Raw genomic sequence first — 16,888 nt, forward strand, 5'->3', positions numbered from 1 at the left:
ATCAAGAGGTACGAAGTAAAGATCTGTAATACATTTAAGTCCTTATAGGTAAGGAGCCACTAGTGTTTTACCTTCTTGCTGTTCGGATGAAGGTAATATACACCTGAGTCTAAAAGATGCAAAGCACAAAGAAAAGAAAAGGCAGCATCTAGGAGCAAAGAAAGAGGGAACAAAGATGTTAGTCTGACAGACACTCTGGCTAGCAACTTCAGATGACCCTTCAAACTAGGCTTATCTATCAAAAATAAATACCTTTAAATTACTTTAGATATTGTTAAAATTACTACGTGAAAATATCTACAAGTTTCCAAACCATGCACAATGGAAAAGCATTTAAGAGATGGCAGTTACTTTGAATGAACATTTAATGTTAATATAGGATGGAGTAATAGAACTTAAGAATGCTGATCAGCACTGGATGTTACTGCTTGTTCTTTTGTTATTATCTGTTACTATTCCTTTGTGCTGGCATGAGAAAAATCAATAAGGTTTCTTTTTTTCAACATAATAAAGAGTAGTATGATTTCTGTTCCAAACGTTTATTGCTGTTTTTTAAGAGGAAAAAAGTACTGTTTGGGTAGCTTCTGTGCATTGGAACAACTTCAGAAAACAAAAGCCCTGCTTAACATTTAGCTCCAACTAAAAAAAAAACAAAGCCGCTCACATCTTATGCCATAACATAGAGGAATATATATGTAATGCTATGAAATATTATTGGTAAAAAGAAAAAAAAAGAATCTCTTAAAAGAGTAGCTGCACAGAAAAGCGGATTCTATGAACACAGGATTTCCACCTGACCCTGGAAAATAATCAGTCAAATAGAATCATGATTAATTTGCACTCAAGCCACACATGTGGAATCTATTTCATGAAAACAGCAACAGCAGTAAACAGCAGTCATTGCCAAACTGATCCTGTCAAAGCTTACTTTTATGCTTGATCTACAATTACACAAGTATTCCAGTCTTGAGTATCTACCAGTAATTCTGGTATACTTTAAGCACTTTTAGCTTTACAGTCATGTACACCTTTCTTCACGCTTTACAGACAAACCGCTAATGCCTAATTCAGGTACTTTACTTCACTTAACACACATAATCACATGCACATTATCATTTGTATATGCATTCATAAAAGGTAAGTTTACTATTCCATGTATGAATTCTCCTCCACTTCTATTTTCATATGTCCTTTTCTGCTGCTGTTTTCCTTTTATCTGAGTATTTGTACTTTTTGTGGATTGTAGCCTTTATTTTTTGCTAACTTTGGTTATAATGTCACCTTAGCCACGCTCCTTTTTCCAAGTAAAACATGTTTTCAGATTCAAAGGAAAAACAAAACAAGGGACAATATCTCACCCTGAGATGATACAGCACCACTCCTGTACTGAGGATATCATCATCCATTGCCATTAGATGAGGTAAATTGGAATCTATTATTACTCCAGCTTTTTCTTTGCTAATGTCCACACTGTATTCTTCCATGATTGCCTTTCTGTCCATCCACTTACTTGTCCAGTCTTTGGTCAGTTGCTCAATCTTTGAGAAGAGGAGAGGAAATAATTTCATTTACTAAGTAGCTGAATTTTTCTCATTCATAAATGTTACAATTGTAGAACACTTCTGTGGCTACAAAAATTGTGTAGGAAATACTACCAACTACTGAAGCAGGTTAACCCATTGAAAACTCAGTCCCAAAACATTAGAAGGGTATATGATCATGACAGCTACTTAACTTGCCTGTCCTGACAAGCTTGAACAAATCTTAAAGCCAGAGTCTCCAAAACATCCCCACACACCTCTAGTGAATAAATATGTATAGAAATTTGGTGATTGCACAATAATTTTCTTTAAATAAATTGGATGAGTTTAATCTTAATTTTGGAACACAAAAGATTTGTACAGTGAATTACTGTGATATATTTAAAAAGTTTTCAAATAAGAAATAGACTATGCAGACCTGGTAATATGCAGTGGACAGTATCCCATTAAGGACACAAGAAGCTTTCACCATAGATTGGTTGAGAACATGCAACATACGTTAAGGATGACAAGAAAGAATTAATTCACAAACATCTTCATTTTTGCCTCAAAACAATGGCAGTGCTATCCCTCCCAGCCCTCTGGAATGGGGGAAGTTTACAGGTAGATTATACACACCTTCATCTCATTCTGAAGAACCAGCTCAGTCAGATTTCCATCCCTGTCATCACTCCAAGAAGGACTGGAATTCCTCTGTACAAACAACAGCCACAGAGATCTAAGGGTTGGTTTCCTTATTCACCCCTGGCAAGCATGTTCTTTCAATCTCCAAGATTTCAAGATCAATTCAGGAAAAAGGACAAAATATACAGACATTCAACAATGCCTACTCCTCTCTAACTATTGCATGCAAGTTTTAGGGGTGTGACAGGTGAAAGAGCATTAACAGAGGGACTTCTGTATAAATAACTCCTGTGGTTCCAGTGTTTCAGGAAAGTAGGCTCCTTATAACATGGAAAGCCAAGATTCTATTATTATTCCAAAGATAAAACCAAGAATTCCAGCTGTATCACTATGGCTCTGAGACTCACACCCTCTTCTGGGGGACAGAGTACACAGGCGGGCTGAAGCCTTCAAAATGCTGTTGAGGTTTACTAGTTCACTTTTTTGGAAAAGAGGGTTATAATTAATTTTGCAAGGAATTTACACTGATGATTAATACTGTATATTGTCTTCATGCTTCTATATACTTCTTTACTATGAACAAAATGCTTCAATTTCAGGGTATTTCTAGATAACAAAGCCAGCCAACTCCATGAAATGCAACAAGAAATTTTTTTCAAATCATTATGCAGCTGCTTATACTATATTAGAAGATATGTATATAAAGATAATATATTTTTATATTTATATAAAATATATTTTATATATATATATAAAGATAATATATATAAAGATAAATATATTTTCTTATATATATAAGGAAAAGGAGAAATAACAAAAATGCAGTTAGTCTTATAATTATCATGAAATGATGAAAATTAGATGAAACTAAGGTATCAAAAGCACCATTAAAGCTACAGTTGGGAAGTACTCCTACGTACCAGTTCAAAGCTCATCAGCATAGTTTTCAATCTATCAATTTCTTCTCGCAGTTCTCTAATCAGTTTTACATTTGCATCCTGAAACATTGAGACAAAGATCATGGGAAAACCATTCTTAAAAATTCTAGTTAAAGAAAGTGATGCAGAGCTTTTACAAGAGCCAAAAAGAGATGAAAACAGGCAAAATTACAAAAATATTACTCTGCTACAGGCTGAGGTTGGTGGATACCATCCCTATAACTCCTCCAATATTAAGGATGAAGACATAGGGTAAACATGCAGGTCATGGTCATTCAGAGAGAAGAAAGATGGAAATGAAAGGTACAGATTTGAAGAATACATAATAGGAGTGAAAATCTATATTATTTAAGCTGCAGGGAATCAAATAAATCATTTCTGTAATATCCAGTCACCTATTTAGCTCCAATTAGCACAGGAATAAAGAGGTATGAATTTTATTCAGAGAGTAGATATACTGTACAAAACTGAACAAATACAAATAACCAAACTGAACAAGAATGAATTGCAGAACTCAAGGCCTCACCTCATTCACTCTAGGCTTGTTAATAATATTTTTTGCATTTGAGGCATATCTCAAGGTACTCATGGTTTCATTGTAGCTGGAGCTTGCAGGAGAAATAGCTACAAGTTGAAAGCAAACAGTGATTTTGTTTAAAAGAAGTAATCAGTTTAACCAAACACTTTTTCAATAAGTTTTTTGTTGTTGTTTTTGTTTTTAAATCACGCTTCTATAGAAAGCAAATCCAAAAATATCCTTAAGGATTCGTCAAGCTCACGGAGAATGACTTTGCAAGATTGTATTTACAAATGACTATTTAATCAAAGCTGTGATATTCAAGAGACTTTTAATCTTTACTTCACACACAATTCAAATACAAATACACCTTTTCATTTCCTTATGTATCCTATGAAATATTTAAGAAAATCTTTATGAGGTCAGATTCTACGTGATACGGCTGACTAACCTCATCAGAGATGTATTTTAGGGGTGTAAGGTAATGCAAAATTATAACAATTAACAGAAATCAAACTCACTGGCAATCATAATGGTCTTGGAGTTGCCCCCCAGACTGTCCTTCAGAAGCCAGGTGAGGATGGAGTCACGATATGGAATGTATGCTGGTCGTCTGCTCCCAGTGACACTGCTTGTGGAGGGGCTGTCTGCATGGCTGCTCTCCCCTTCACTTGTCAGGGTGTTTATACTCTGGCAGCTGCTGAATATCTGTGAATTTTGTGCTGAAGGAGAAATGCAAAGTGTTCAGGAAATGTCTTATCTTCTTCTGTTGTGACTATTTAATTTTTTTTAAATGTCATTACATTTTATGAAGCCCCACAGCTGTTCTGCTCAGATTTTATTGTAAAGATATACACTGCATCTGTGTCCCATTCTTTTATCACTACTGTTAAATGAAAGAATCACTGTGCTTACCTAAAGTGGAGATGACAATTCCAAGTGTAACCAATGACTTGTTAATATTGGCACCTTCTGTAATTCGATCTTTACAGTAGCTGGGATCAGCTCTTTCACTGAAATGCAAAAGCATGATAAAGACAATGCAAACAAAAATGTTTAGTTATTAACATACTATCCATACAAAAGCATCATGCATTTTCCTTATGCTCAAGGAAACAGAAATAGACAAACCTGCAATTAAAAAACCCACATTCTTCATGTGAAAAAATCACTCTCTGGTTCAGAAAGTCCATACAAGTAGCAGCATAAGTTGCTGTTAAAGACCTACCAGAATATGTCAGATATGACAATTTTCCCACGCTAGGTAGCCATTAAGAATATATTCTGTTTCCCTCTCCCCTCTCTTTTCAAGCTCAGATTTTTAATTTCACTAATAGATACCGAAAAACTCACTCAATAAAGATAAAAGCTTGAACAGAACTCAAGGTGAAGTGCTTTCAACAGCAGAGTACTGCTCAGGCAATTTCTTCCCAATGAAATCCAGTGTCCAATCCAGAAGAATAGGCAACAGAGATTATTAGCTCCATACTCCTTGTGACTGCACGCAGACTTGGATTTACTGTAATTTCACTGATTTTTAGGCCAGTACTGTTGCTCTCTTCAGATAAAATTATCTTTTTACAATCTGGTGTATTATTACCTGCCTGCGAGGTCCACTAAGTTGATCTTGCTTGCAATTTCAGAGGGCAGATTGTTCTCCAGTATAGCCTGAAAAGGATAAAACAGATACGTAACTAACTCACTAATGAAAATAAAATAGGTGCATTTTCTTGTTTGAAATTAATTCACACTTTTAACTCTCAATGTCACTCTTTGTGACTTTGACTCACTTTGTCCAAACCATTAAACTCAACATCTTTCTCAGCTGACAAACTGCCCTCATGTGGATTTCCTCTTGAAAAAACTTTACTGCCTAGCGACTGTGAAAGTGTTTTTTGTAGATCTTGCACAGTTACTTTCCACCAACGTATTCCAAAGGTCTTTTGTGAAACTAATGAAAAATATCCCCAAACATTCTGTGATTACAGGATGTTAGGCATGTGAGATAGAAAAGGTCTATTGGATCACTGAAAAGCTTCCCTGCCAGGAAAGGATATAATTCCTCCAGAGAAGGGGTGCATTGTCTCTGAGAGGAATGGATGCCAAGTGCTAAGGAGATGAGCACATCTGAAATGCTGAGCAGATACAAAATTTTGGTGTTAAACTAATGATATACTTCAATTAATGATCTTAAATGAGTGTGACATAAGAAAACAATTTTCACAGCATCTTACAGGGAATATTGCATTTCAAAGGGCTGGTTAAATATTTAAACTGTTCTTTTTACAGCATGTTTACAGCATTACTGCTAACTACAAGCTTGTATAAAAGAACAAGAATACTTCAGGAAGCACCCAGCACAGAGTATCAGGTGGAGAAGGAAGTGTAACACATCTGCAAAGTGATCCACAGGAAATAAGTAACAGTTTCCAATGAGATCATTAAAAACATCACAAAACAGTGACAGAAAAAAAAAAACAACAATGCTCAACACATCAAACAATGCTTTTTGAGAGTGAAAAGGATGTTGGATTATTTTTAGCTAACCTGTGTATAGTGGATGGTGAAGATTGCATGGGATCTGCTGCTGGCATTGTGAATATGTGTTGCTGCTGTAATTCTAGAAAGAAGTACAAACCATTCAATTACAGAAGTCTTATTTCCTTGTATTCAGAAGAAGTACAAATAAATGAAGTAAAAACAACGCAGTAGAAGGAACATGATTTTTTGAGAATGTGGCTTGCTGCATTCTTTTATCTGATCACAAAGTTTGGCAGAGAATATAGCTGGATCTAAACATGGTTTTGCCCGCAACAGAGCTCTGAAGAAATATCCCAAAACAGTCCTACAATACAGGCTTAAAAGTCTGCACCAAAGCCACAGCAAAGGAATACAGGGGAGCAGTTCTGAAGTTTATTAAGCACAAGTGAAACAGAAAGCGCCCCAGGATTTGGAGGAGAAAACATTAGTGATAGCTTCTCACCTCCTACAATGTATACAGTAATTGTAGGGAAAATGCACACCTCAGTTATTCAAAATCATATCAGCATTTTCATGGGAGAATGTACATAATTTTTTCCGCATATTCTATTTCATCATGGCATTCTACAAATTTTATCTGAAACTAAGTTTGGCAAAGTGTCAAGAGAAAAAAAATAAGCAATGAGAATTACAACAAAAATAACTACAGCATGTTGAAAAAGTCACATTGTTTATTTTTAGAATTGATGTGTATAACCAGATTTTGGCTGGCAATGGTCTCATAAAACCAGCAGGTATAAAACCCGCATTCAATAAACTTTCTTTGTTGTTAGCTCAGCCCTCTATCCCAGGGAAGGCAACACCCATGTTCAAGGTCAGCTTCCACCCTGATCTTTCCTTTATGTATGGACAGGCCATCATGCTTCATTTACTTCTCTCCTGCCTCTAGCCAGGAGGCTATTGTAATGTTCTCAACTTCTGTCTCCCTAAGATCTTGCAGATGTGGTAGCATATCCCACACTGCAGATATTTCACTTGATTGCAATGATTACTTGATTGCAATTTTAATGTGCTAGTAAATATTTCAAAGAATATTTCATAAAAATAGAGACTATAGGTAAATAGGATAAATTCAAAAACGTTTTTGAAAAGTTACACCAAAAGAGAAGTTGCCTAGTTTCATGCAAAGAAGTTTAAAATTCATTATCACATTAAATATACACAAAATTTTGAGCTTGTGTTTTTGTTTTTTTGGTTTTTTTCCCTGCATTTATTTTTTCCTATTTACACAATCCTAGTTAGTACAAAAACTGGAATTCTGTTGTTATTCTGAAAAACTCTCAACTTATCATAGGGTTACACTGATTGATTACTACAACAGAATCCAGATTTATATTCCACGTTGTTGTCCTAATGCAGATTGGTTTTTAGATGCACCATAGCACCACTGAGATTCTAGTATTTCTCTTATGATAAGAGGTAATATCACTTTGGAGTATCCATTCCAATTATACCCTTTTCCATCAATTTAACAGCAAGACTGCCTGTAGAAAAATAAAAAAAAAAGAAAATAAAAAATCTCTTGACTAGTGACGGCCAATCTTTACTGTTATACAAATTGCCATAGTTCTTTCATAGCAAATATGCATGATTTGAAGAAAAAAAGTATTCATAAAAATTACAATGGATAATTTTAAAACAAATACAAAAATACACTACCTTTTCAGCAGTTATAAATCATGAAGTTATACTGACAAAAGAGTTCAAAGCTATGCTGTTTAAAGTATCATGAGCAAATAGAGAAGAAACAAAGCCTGTTTACAACAAAACATTTTCCTGGCATACACTTTTCATTCCAGACAGCTGGTGCAATTTTGTGGGTAAGTTTTGAAGAAGTATGTTTAGCAACATCTTCATGAGTCCTTGTAACAGTTTCTGTGCATATCCAGCATCAAAAAATCTGACATCCTATCACAGAACAATTGTGTAAAGCAAATATCAGTGAAACCAACACATAATGAAAGAAGAATTAAACAAAGATGGAGCTGGTTTGTTTTAGAAAATACCTTTTAGCTATTCCCTCTTCTAGAAGTTCGACAACTTGCTTGTAGTCTGTAACTAAATGCTGAGATAATCCTGTCACAGATTTAAGAAGAGTTAAATGTGTATTTTTCTCAGAAGTTCAAGTCAGTTCACTTTATTACTTACTCAGGACTTGTAACAACAATTTACCCAGCATCAGGAGCATAAGGATAAGGATTTCAATAAGGATTTCTGCAGGGAAACCAGTCACTTGTATACAAGTAGTCTCTCAACTACAGTAACTTTCTCATTAAAAAATGTTGCAAATTTCATATACAGTAACATCAGTATAAAAAATACCTTGTACAGAAAAAGTTCAAAGTTCAGATCTTTTCCAACTTATCTGCAGAATAATTACAATTTAAAAATGGTATAACTGCATCTCCATGAGGAATTTTCAGCTATGTCATTGCTACTAATTGGGTACACACCTTGTAAAGGAGATTTTGTCCATTACCTCTGAATAATGGGTCTGCTCATGTGACTAACAGATTGGGAACCAACCACTGTGAATATTTACAATTTATTTAACTAGGTTAGAACCTGCAACACTGAGCAGTTTTCACACTATTTCCCTCTAGAGGGAATGCAAATATGAAATATTTGGTCTTTTTATACTTTTTACTTTCAATATCTTCTTTATTTGATTTTAATTTTAAGGGGAAAATACCACATAGAAAATGAAAGAAATACTGCATTGCAGAGCCTACTGTATCAGAGCAGTCATTGTGACTAACATGGTCCCAGTGGAGGGCAGCACATTGCTATGCTGTAGTGGCATTGCCAGCACCATACAGTATGCAAATTCTAGCAGATGCACAAAATCAATTTCAACAGGCTTGCATTTCACATAAATCCTGTTTAATATGCCTCATCTGCATTTTATGGTGATGATTAGTTATGATTTGTACTGCAGTGGCTTCTAAAGAGATCACCTAATTTTCTAAGAAAGTCGTTCCTCATCATGCAGTTCAGGACATTTTTTCCACCCCCCAGTACTAATACGCTTAGTCAGCTTTGTTTTGCTTTAGTTCAGGGTTAGAAGCATGGATTGAAGGCAGAGTACTTAAAAATGTTGTCTATTTGGATCAAATAGTTTATGTACTGCTACATTTTAATTGGAATAAACACATAATTAAACAAGACTGAAATGGGAACTCTCTCACATTATTAAAAAGAGTCGATCCTTGTACTGTAACATCTTACTTAGATTTAAATGAAAGAAAAATCTAAGCCAAATATAGGAAATTATTTTAATTCCTTAATGACATACAAAGGAGAAAAAACCTTGAAGAAGAACTCCTTTCATACTTGCACACATAAGGTATAGGATAGTTTTCACAGAATAAAGCTTTTCTCCTGCTCTAGTGTTGTTTTGCAACACAATAATTCCCAGAGTCATCACAATTTCCATTTGAGAGACAAGTTTGTTATTTCTCTAATAGTAATGGGATCGAAATTCAGAATAAGGAAACTATAATTCATTGTTTTCCCATACCATTTTTCAGGGTACTTAACTGAATAGAACACAATATACTGGAGGTTACATAAAAGGAGGCATGCAGGAAATTGTTGCCTACCTACATTTCCATAAGTAGTGGAATACTAAATTTAGCACAGAGTAGAATTTTATTTTCAGAAACGTAAACTAAATATTGTAAATGTTCCTTGAGAAGAAATGACAAAGTGCTCTCTTGGCTGGTAGAAGAAGAAGAGGGCACTTTAAAGTCCAATAGAAAGATCAAAAACTCTTGGTTATCTAGAAATCTGCCTTAGGATAAGACAGAATCACCCCCAGAAATCTGTCTCAGAGTAACAAAATAGATTGCATCATTTCCTGATTCAAGAGAGGCCAACTCCTTAACAGTGCAACCATCTGTGAGGGAGAAATTTGAAACGATTCCAATAGAAAGCACTGAAACACTTCTAGCATTTTAAAGGCTACAATCTCACAGCCCTTACGTGGAAAAATGATGGGCTGGAAACAATTCAAAATACTTAGTGTTCAGACTTGGGACTTCCTGACTGGTCTTGAAATGGATTTTTTTTTTTCCCAGAGCAATGCAAGTATCAGAGCAACTAGGCATCCTTAAAGAGGTTAAATTCTGATTTTACTCTGTCTATGCTTCATACAAGTGCTCGCTGTATTCTGCATATCGATATCAGCCACACAACTGACATCCTTGCAAAATACTGGAGAGCACCTGCAAGCTGTAGAATTACTGTTAACTTGGAAGAGGTCTAATGCAAATACAGATGCTAGTCCGTAATATATGTAATCTATAGGAAATAACTGGAAGTCTGCTTATAATTCTGATCTCAACCATCTAGCTCCTGAATACAATATTCTTGCACTCTTATTCTGCACTGAGAAGCTACAAATAAAACTGCAATAGGCTTCAGCATGTAGATGCCCCCCATTACAGAGATCAATGATTGTTGATTGCAACAATATATTACCGCAGTTGAAAAGGTCATTTTGTATTAACATTGTTAACCACTACATTTTCTTGATTTTTCTGTTATTAAAATCAAGCTGACTGTACTCTTCGCCTCCATGCAAAATACATTTGGATTTGCTAATCAATTCTTAATTGCAATGTGAGCTAATGAGTGCAGTTCCAAAATGAGTGACATAACCAAGTCTCTATTAGTCCTTCTCCTCAAAACATGTAGGGGTTGTCTCAAGTAAAGCAAACTGTTACAGCCCTTAATTGTGTAAACCGTATATAAGCATTATTTACTTGTTAACATATATACACACACATACACAAGTACATATGAAAAATAAAGAACGTCCTATGATTCATTCACCTGAAACTATTTCTGTTCACATGTTCTCACAGGGGCATGTAAAAGCACAACGATGCTTTCAATAGAGAAATTGTTTCATTTTTCATGCGCATGAAAAACTAAAGTTTTTGGAGGCTGTCACAGAATACAGATAATTGGGAGATAATCTCCTAAAATAAAGCATTCATGTTGGATTTATTAATGGGGCCAAAACTTGCAAATATTACCTAAGTTAACCTTTTTCCATTACACTTTTCTCTTACACTATAAAATTACAAAATCTAATCAAAAGAAAATTCTGGGATATTTCAGAACTCTAACAAAAACCATCTTACTTTAAGAATTTTAGCAGTGTCTAAGTAGTAAATACTTTTTTAAAAGGGGTGAATTTAAATTAAAAATCAGAACGGGAATAGAAGCAACAGACTTGGCCTGCAAAGTTCCAGATGAAGACAGAATAGTGACAAAAGGCAAGCCAGCTCATTGGCAGAAGCTATAACTTCATTTACTTTTGAAACAAGGAAACTCCATTATATGGAGCCAAGGAATCACTGGAGATATAGTCCTGAGAAAAGGGATGGAAATTGCCAAGGAAGGAAGTAGTTTAAAGACCTTTTCTCGTGTGGTGAAAGAGCAGCTGCTAAAAGAAAATAATTAGTATCTGTTCTCCATCAACAATAAAGTTCTCCAATAACAAGCAGGTAGAAAGAGAACTTTGGAAAGAACTCAAAACAGGCCAAATGTCTATGAATCTGCTTTTCAAAGAATGATAAGCTGGCCATACTAATGAGAGCATCAATTCATCTACTTCCCAACCCTTCTTAAACAGGATGCTGATGTGCTGGGAAAGCACAGCTGAAATGATCACAATGTCAGATAGTCCCTTTTGTATAGGACCAAGCAAGTTAAATGCTTCCCAAGTGTTTATTTCAAATTTTGAGAGAAGGAATCAGAAACAGCTAACAGTTGTTAGATGTACTATTATTGATACTGCAGGTGGCCAGGGTATCAAAACTGGGAAATTGAAGCTTCATTCAATCAATGACTAACTTAGACAAGTCAACTTATCTGTTGCCCCATCTCAGCTTAATCTCTGAACTGAGAATAAAAATCTGACAAGTAATCTTGTGATAATGAAAAACAAAGAGAGAAAACTGAACCTGCAAGAAGAAATTTACAAAAGAAATAGAAACAAGAACTCAATATTTAAAAGACAGAACATATAAGTATTTGATCTCAGGTGATAAAGCCAATAAAGTTCTGTGTGCTATGCATTTGGAATATGAAAGGCATACCTGTAAGGTAGCCTGTCAAGCACTTGCAGAGTCAGTAATACCATTGGAATGGTTTGTAATTCTGCATGCTGGAGAAGCAAGACACATGGAAAAGAAAATGTGTATATTTACTTTCTAAAAAAACTTGCCAATTTCTTAAAACTTGCACCAGTTCAGAAAAGGCGATTCCTTCTAATCTCTATTGTAAAGTTACTCTGTGTGATTTTGCACTGGATTTTATGGGGCAGGCTTTTAATCAGTCATTGGCCAGATAAACTGCAATGTAGCAGGCAAATTTTACAGCAGGTGCTAATCTACTTACAAGGCAACAATGACCAAATTCCTATTGAAAGCTATGCAAGACCCTGAAGTGAGGAAAGCAATCAAAAGTGGAAATTAATCAAAAATACAGAAATGATGAGAGAAGAATAGAACTAAAAATACAACAGACATCTGAAATAGAAAAAAATTAATCATTTCTTTTATCCATCTTCTGTAACCTGAATTGAAAGCTATAACTCACAAGGAAACACAAAACTGAGGGACTATTATTTATTTAAGTGTCAATTAAGAAGTGTGTGATGTAGATGCAGTTATACAATTAACATTACCTGTCCTGTGCCTTTTGAATTTAAAGAAGGGCAATAAGTATATTGCATTCTCATTTGGATAATACAGATTTTTAATTGCTTCTCAAGGTGCAATATGGAATATTAAACAGCTAAGTTTATCTACTTTATTATTATTTTACAAACATACTGATGCCACGGCCCAAAATACAAAAGACCTTAGGCTAGTCTGTAGAATATATTTGGCGCTCATGTTGGTGGATTAAATTAGATTTGAAACAAAAGAAAGCAAGAAAGCAAAATACAATGGCTCGATACATAATCAGCACCTGGAAAGGCAAACAGAACTGTGCAGAAAATGCAGACACTGAGATAACAGAGGCAAAGCCTTCAGTAATAGCATATATGTTCATATTAGCAAGCAAAATATTTGAAGAGAGTAATTGTAGAAGAGTGAAGCAATTAGGATCAGGCCAAGAACATATGTAAAGATACTTGAAGACCTGATACACATTTACTTGAAATTCTGATTGAGAATCAGAAGCCCCCTCTCACCTTGTACATACGGTCCTGTTTCAGGGTGTTCTCTGACTCTGAGAGTGTAAGGCCTCTTGTGGTCTGACTGTTTTAACAAATCGCGGACGCGCTCATTATAAATTTCTAGAAAACTGCAAAAAAAGTAATGTTCAGTGCACACAATTGGAAAAAACAAAAACAAAAAAACAAGAGAAAGTATTTATTTAGGCAATGTAAATACCTGAATGTTGCACTGATCATTTGTGACAAAGTTAATTAATTCATTATCTCTATTACTGTGCCTTCTTACACAATACATTTAAAAATTCATAAAATCTGCATTCTTAAACCAGTATGTTCAAATCCCCAGGCTGCCAAATGTAGTGCATCATTAAGTGAATGAGACCTCAGAATAAGAAAGGAATGGAGAATTATGGCTTAGATTTAAGTTAAACAAGCAGTAAGTAAATTCTTCATGCAATTCAACTTCAACTATCTATACTGAACGGATAGTATGCAGAGATCTATACTGAGAAGGGAAACCAACACCAGCACTTTCTCATCCTTTCTCTATATTTTCTCTCTTGGCACAAATGATTATTATCTGAGAAAATATCTATAAAAACAATAAAGCAGTCTTTCCTTTGTTTGACTACAGCAATATCTTTTTTGAAAGTATCCATGCGATTGCCCAGGGGAGTGACACACTTACCTGACTTTTACTCTGCAAGATGCTGTCTGGTCTGAGTAATCATCTTTCCTTGAAAAGAGGCCCTGCACAAACCAGTTTATGTAAACTTTTAATACATCAAGAAGGTCTATCAGCTTAATCAAATGCAAGTTAAATTAAAAAAATAAATAAATAAAATCAGTACCTCACATATTCGAGGTGTCAGCCCAATGGATGCCTTCAAATAATAACAAAAACATATTAAACAATATACTTGTCATTTCTCATTCAAACTCATATTTAAATAAGAGTTATAAGAAAAAGACAGAATTATGGCACAGCATTGAAGTTATGACTGTATGGCAGATTATAGCATAAACTACTCTGGACTGAAATTCATAACAGTATGGCAGTGCTCTACAATTCCAGATGAAGCACCTTGAACATGAAACACTGCAGGAACTAGTATGCTGTGCAACGTCAACTGTCTCAGCTTCAGTGAAAAACCTACTCTTAGCAAAAGTCCTTCTAGAGGAACTTAGACAGCACCAGTTTGAAATTTTGAGACTTCCTGGGTTAAATCCAAGAGTTGTTCAATGTAAAGACACTGGGCATGCTTTTGTCAGAGATGTTGCAGCATAAAAGCAGGATAACATAGGCTATTTTGACTGATTAATTATATTTTATTTTTCCTTATTTTAATTTTATTTATTTGCTCTACAGAATCACATAACTTTATTTGCATAATAACATAATGCAAATGGCCTAGCTTGTCTCCCATTACTCTAATTCTAAGAACAACTCTTCAGGCTTTCATAGAGTTAAGTTTGATTTAAATAAACAAACAAATTGAGAATCAAGTTACAATTTGACAAAATCCAATTGCTGATGTTTGTGGCTTCAAAGAAGAAAAATATAAAATCCAGACTCTTATCAAAAGCACAAACCATGGCAGAACTAACTCAAAGAATCATGGAACTTTTTCTTACTGTTGAGTTTCGAACAAATTTTATTCTTATTTCACAATATAAACTGAATTAGCATGGGGATAGTAAACAATGTCCCATTCAGCAAACAGTCAAACTGTTGTTAACAGGCAACACACATTTCACCAACAACCAAGAACATTTACAGATAGGAAAGAAATTTGCCTTGTGTTACAGGCAGAGGAATTCCTCAACTGAATGCACTGTACTGAGGACAAAGACTAAAATGCAGAGTGGCTCCTTATTTCCAAGTATCTTAAAAAGCAACAGTTTCTACAGACACCATTAAAATTCATTTTAAAACTTGAAACAAAGAAAATGTTAGTTTCCTCTTGTCAAAGTACAGCTTCTGCTGAATACACGTGTCTTAAGTAGCAAATTAATCTTGTTATAAAAGTATTCCCATAAATTTTATCCAGATTATGGATTTTTTGTCTGCTAATTTGGCAACAGGTTTCACACATGTTAAGATAAAGGACATCTAATCAAAATATTTCAACTACATCACATCATCAAGTTTTTTTTTTTTAACTTTCACTATGTTATTTGCCTAATTCTAAAGACTTGCATCTCATTTTATATGTAATAATATCAAGAAAATCATACATCCTGCACTACCAGAACACATCACAGTTTAAAAAAATAAAACAATATTTCTGACAGGCATTCCATCCTCAACCCCAAGTGTAAAATGTATGCTATAACTCACAGGTGTTCCCATCATTGTGTAAGTTTTTCCTGAACCTGTTTGTCCGTATGCAAAGAGGCAGATGTTATATCCTCTAAATGCACCTGACAACACAGAAGTGCCAAGGTCCTGGAACACCTGGAAAGATCAATAGAGACAGAACAATCATGAATAATATGCATCCCAAGAAATATTCTGCATTACTTATAGATGTTCCAGTTTTAACAATTTCATGTGAACAATGAGTTTCATAGCACTTGTTTTTGTAACCTATCACACACAAGGCTAAGTATCCAGCTTTTGCCTATTAGATCATCCAGACATTGGCACAGTAAGCATAGTGCTGACACCAAGCAGTGTTTAGTTGCACTTCCCTGCCTGTCATCTCTTATTTTATGCTTGGAATGTACACATTCTTGGAGATCCCCATCTACCCCCAACCATTTACAGTTCTCTGCATAAATCTGACAGAATACCATGATCAAAGCTCTTTGAAGCAGTAAAATCAGTAGGAGCAATAGAAAAGATAATTACCAGTCAAAAATGAAGCAAAGTCTACCCAATATCCTGCAAGCCATACCTTATCCAAGCAACACTTCTATCTGACCCATGTGGTCAGTAAGTGATGCCACAAGTTTCTAAAATGCTTTCTATTCTGTGCATGCTATATGCACAGTGATGTGTGTTCTGCTTATAACAAAGACCCTGGAAGAGTTACCACCAAATCAGCATCAGCAACTTCTAAATTTTGCATTGCTCTCCTTGGGGTTGCAGAATTTGGGCCATCACAGCTGGTCTGCTCACACAGCCAGCTCTGAATAATAGCTCCTTCTGCTTTCCCTTTCCTTTTTCAGAGACATAGCTGCCCCAGATTGTGGCCATATTCTCAGGACATCAAAGCCTCCACAGACCAGTTGAAAGGATACCTGGCAAGGTTTTCTAGGAAGTGCACAATGGATCAAAAAGTTCCTGTAGGCACACTGCCAATTCCTTAGCACAGCATTAGCCTTCCAAAAGAAATGTTGTAAGTGTTAATACTTCTGCCTTTCACATAAGAAAACTAGCTAAGAAATTCAAAGAGATGCATAGGATTTCCACTATATTCCTGTTATCAATTGCCAGGTCATTTCTTTCTCTCCTGGACAGATAAATGTATTAATTAGATAAGAAATTCAATAGTAAAGCATATTTCAAAGATATATTTCCATC

At 35.0% G+C, this 16,888-nt stretch overlaps 1 protein-coding gene across 1 annotated transcript in view; it reads right to left on the reverse strand.

Annotated features, from left to right (window-relative positions):
- STARD9 (StAR related lipid transfer domain containing 9) overlaps positions 1 to 16,888 on the reverse strand; it is a 91,928-nt gene that overhangs the window by 35,927 nt on the left and 39,113 nt on the right. Inside the window, exons 4-16 of the mRNA XM_065754764.1 lie at positions 15,701 to 15,817; positions 14,211 to 14,243; positions 14,048 to 14,109; positions 13,375 to 13,487; positions 8,168 to 8,237; positions 6,168 to 6,240; positions 5,221 to 5,288; positions 4,536 to 4,633; positions 4,142 to 4,342; positions 3,630 to 3,727; positions 3,086 to 3,163; positions 2,160 to 2,234; positions 1,359 to 1,538 (exon numbers count right to left, since the gene is read on the reverse strand). Of these exons, the coding sequence (XP_065610836.1) occupies positions 1,359 to 1,538; positions 2,160 to 2,234; positions 3,086 to 3,163; positions 3,630 to 3,727; positions 4,142 to 4,342; positions 4,536 to 4,633; positions 5,221 to 5,288; positions 6,168 to 6,240; positions 8,168 to 8,237; positions 13,375 to 13,487; positions 14,048 to 14,109; positions 14,211 to 14,243; positions 15,701 to 15,817 (1,266 nt within the window). The remainder of the gene's footprint in view (positions 1 to 1,358; positions 1,539 to 2,159; positions 2,235 to 3,085; positions 3,164 to 3,629; positions 3,728 to 4,141; positions 4,343 to 4,535; positions 4,634 to 5,220; positions 5,289 to 6,167; positions 6,241 to 8,167; positions 8,238 to 13,374; positions 13,488 to 14,047; positions 14,110 to 14,210; positions 14,244 to 15,700; positions 15,818 to 16,888) is intronic.

Source organism: Cyrtonyx montezumae, unplaced genomic scaffold (assembly GCF_038088225.1).
Source record: "Cyrtonyx montezumae isolate F1298 unplaced genomic scaffold, pur_monq_1.0 scaffold_10, whole genome shotgun sequence".
NCBI lineage: Eukaryota > Metazoa > Chordata > Aves > Galliformes > Odontophoridae > Cyrtonyx > Cyrtonyx montezumae.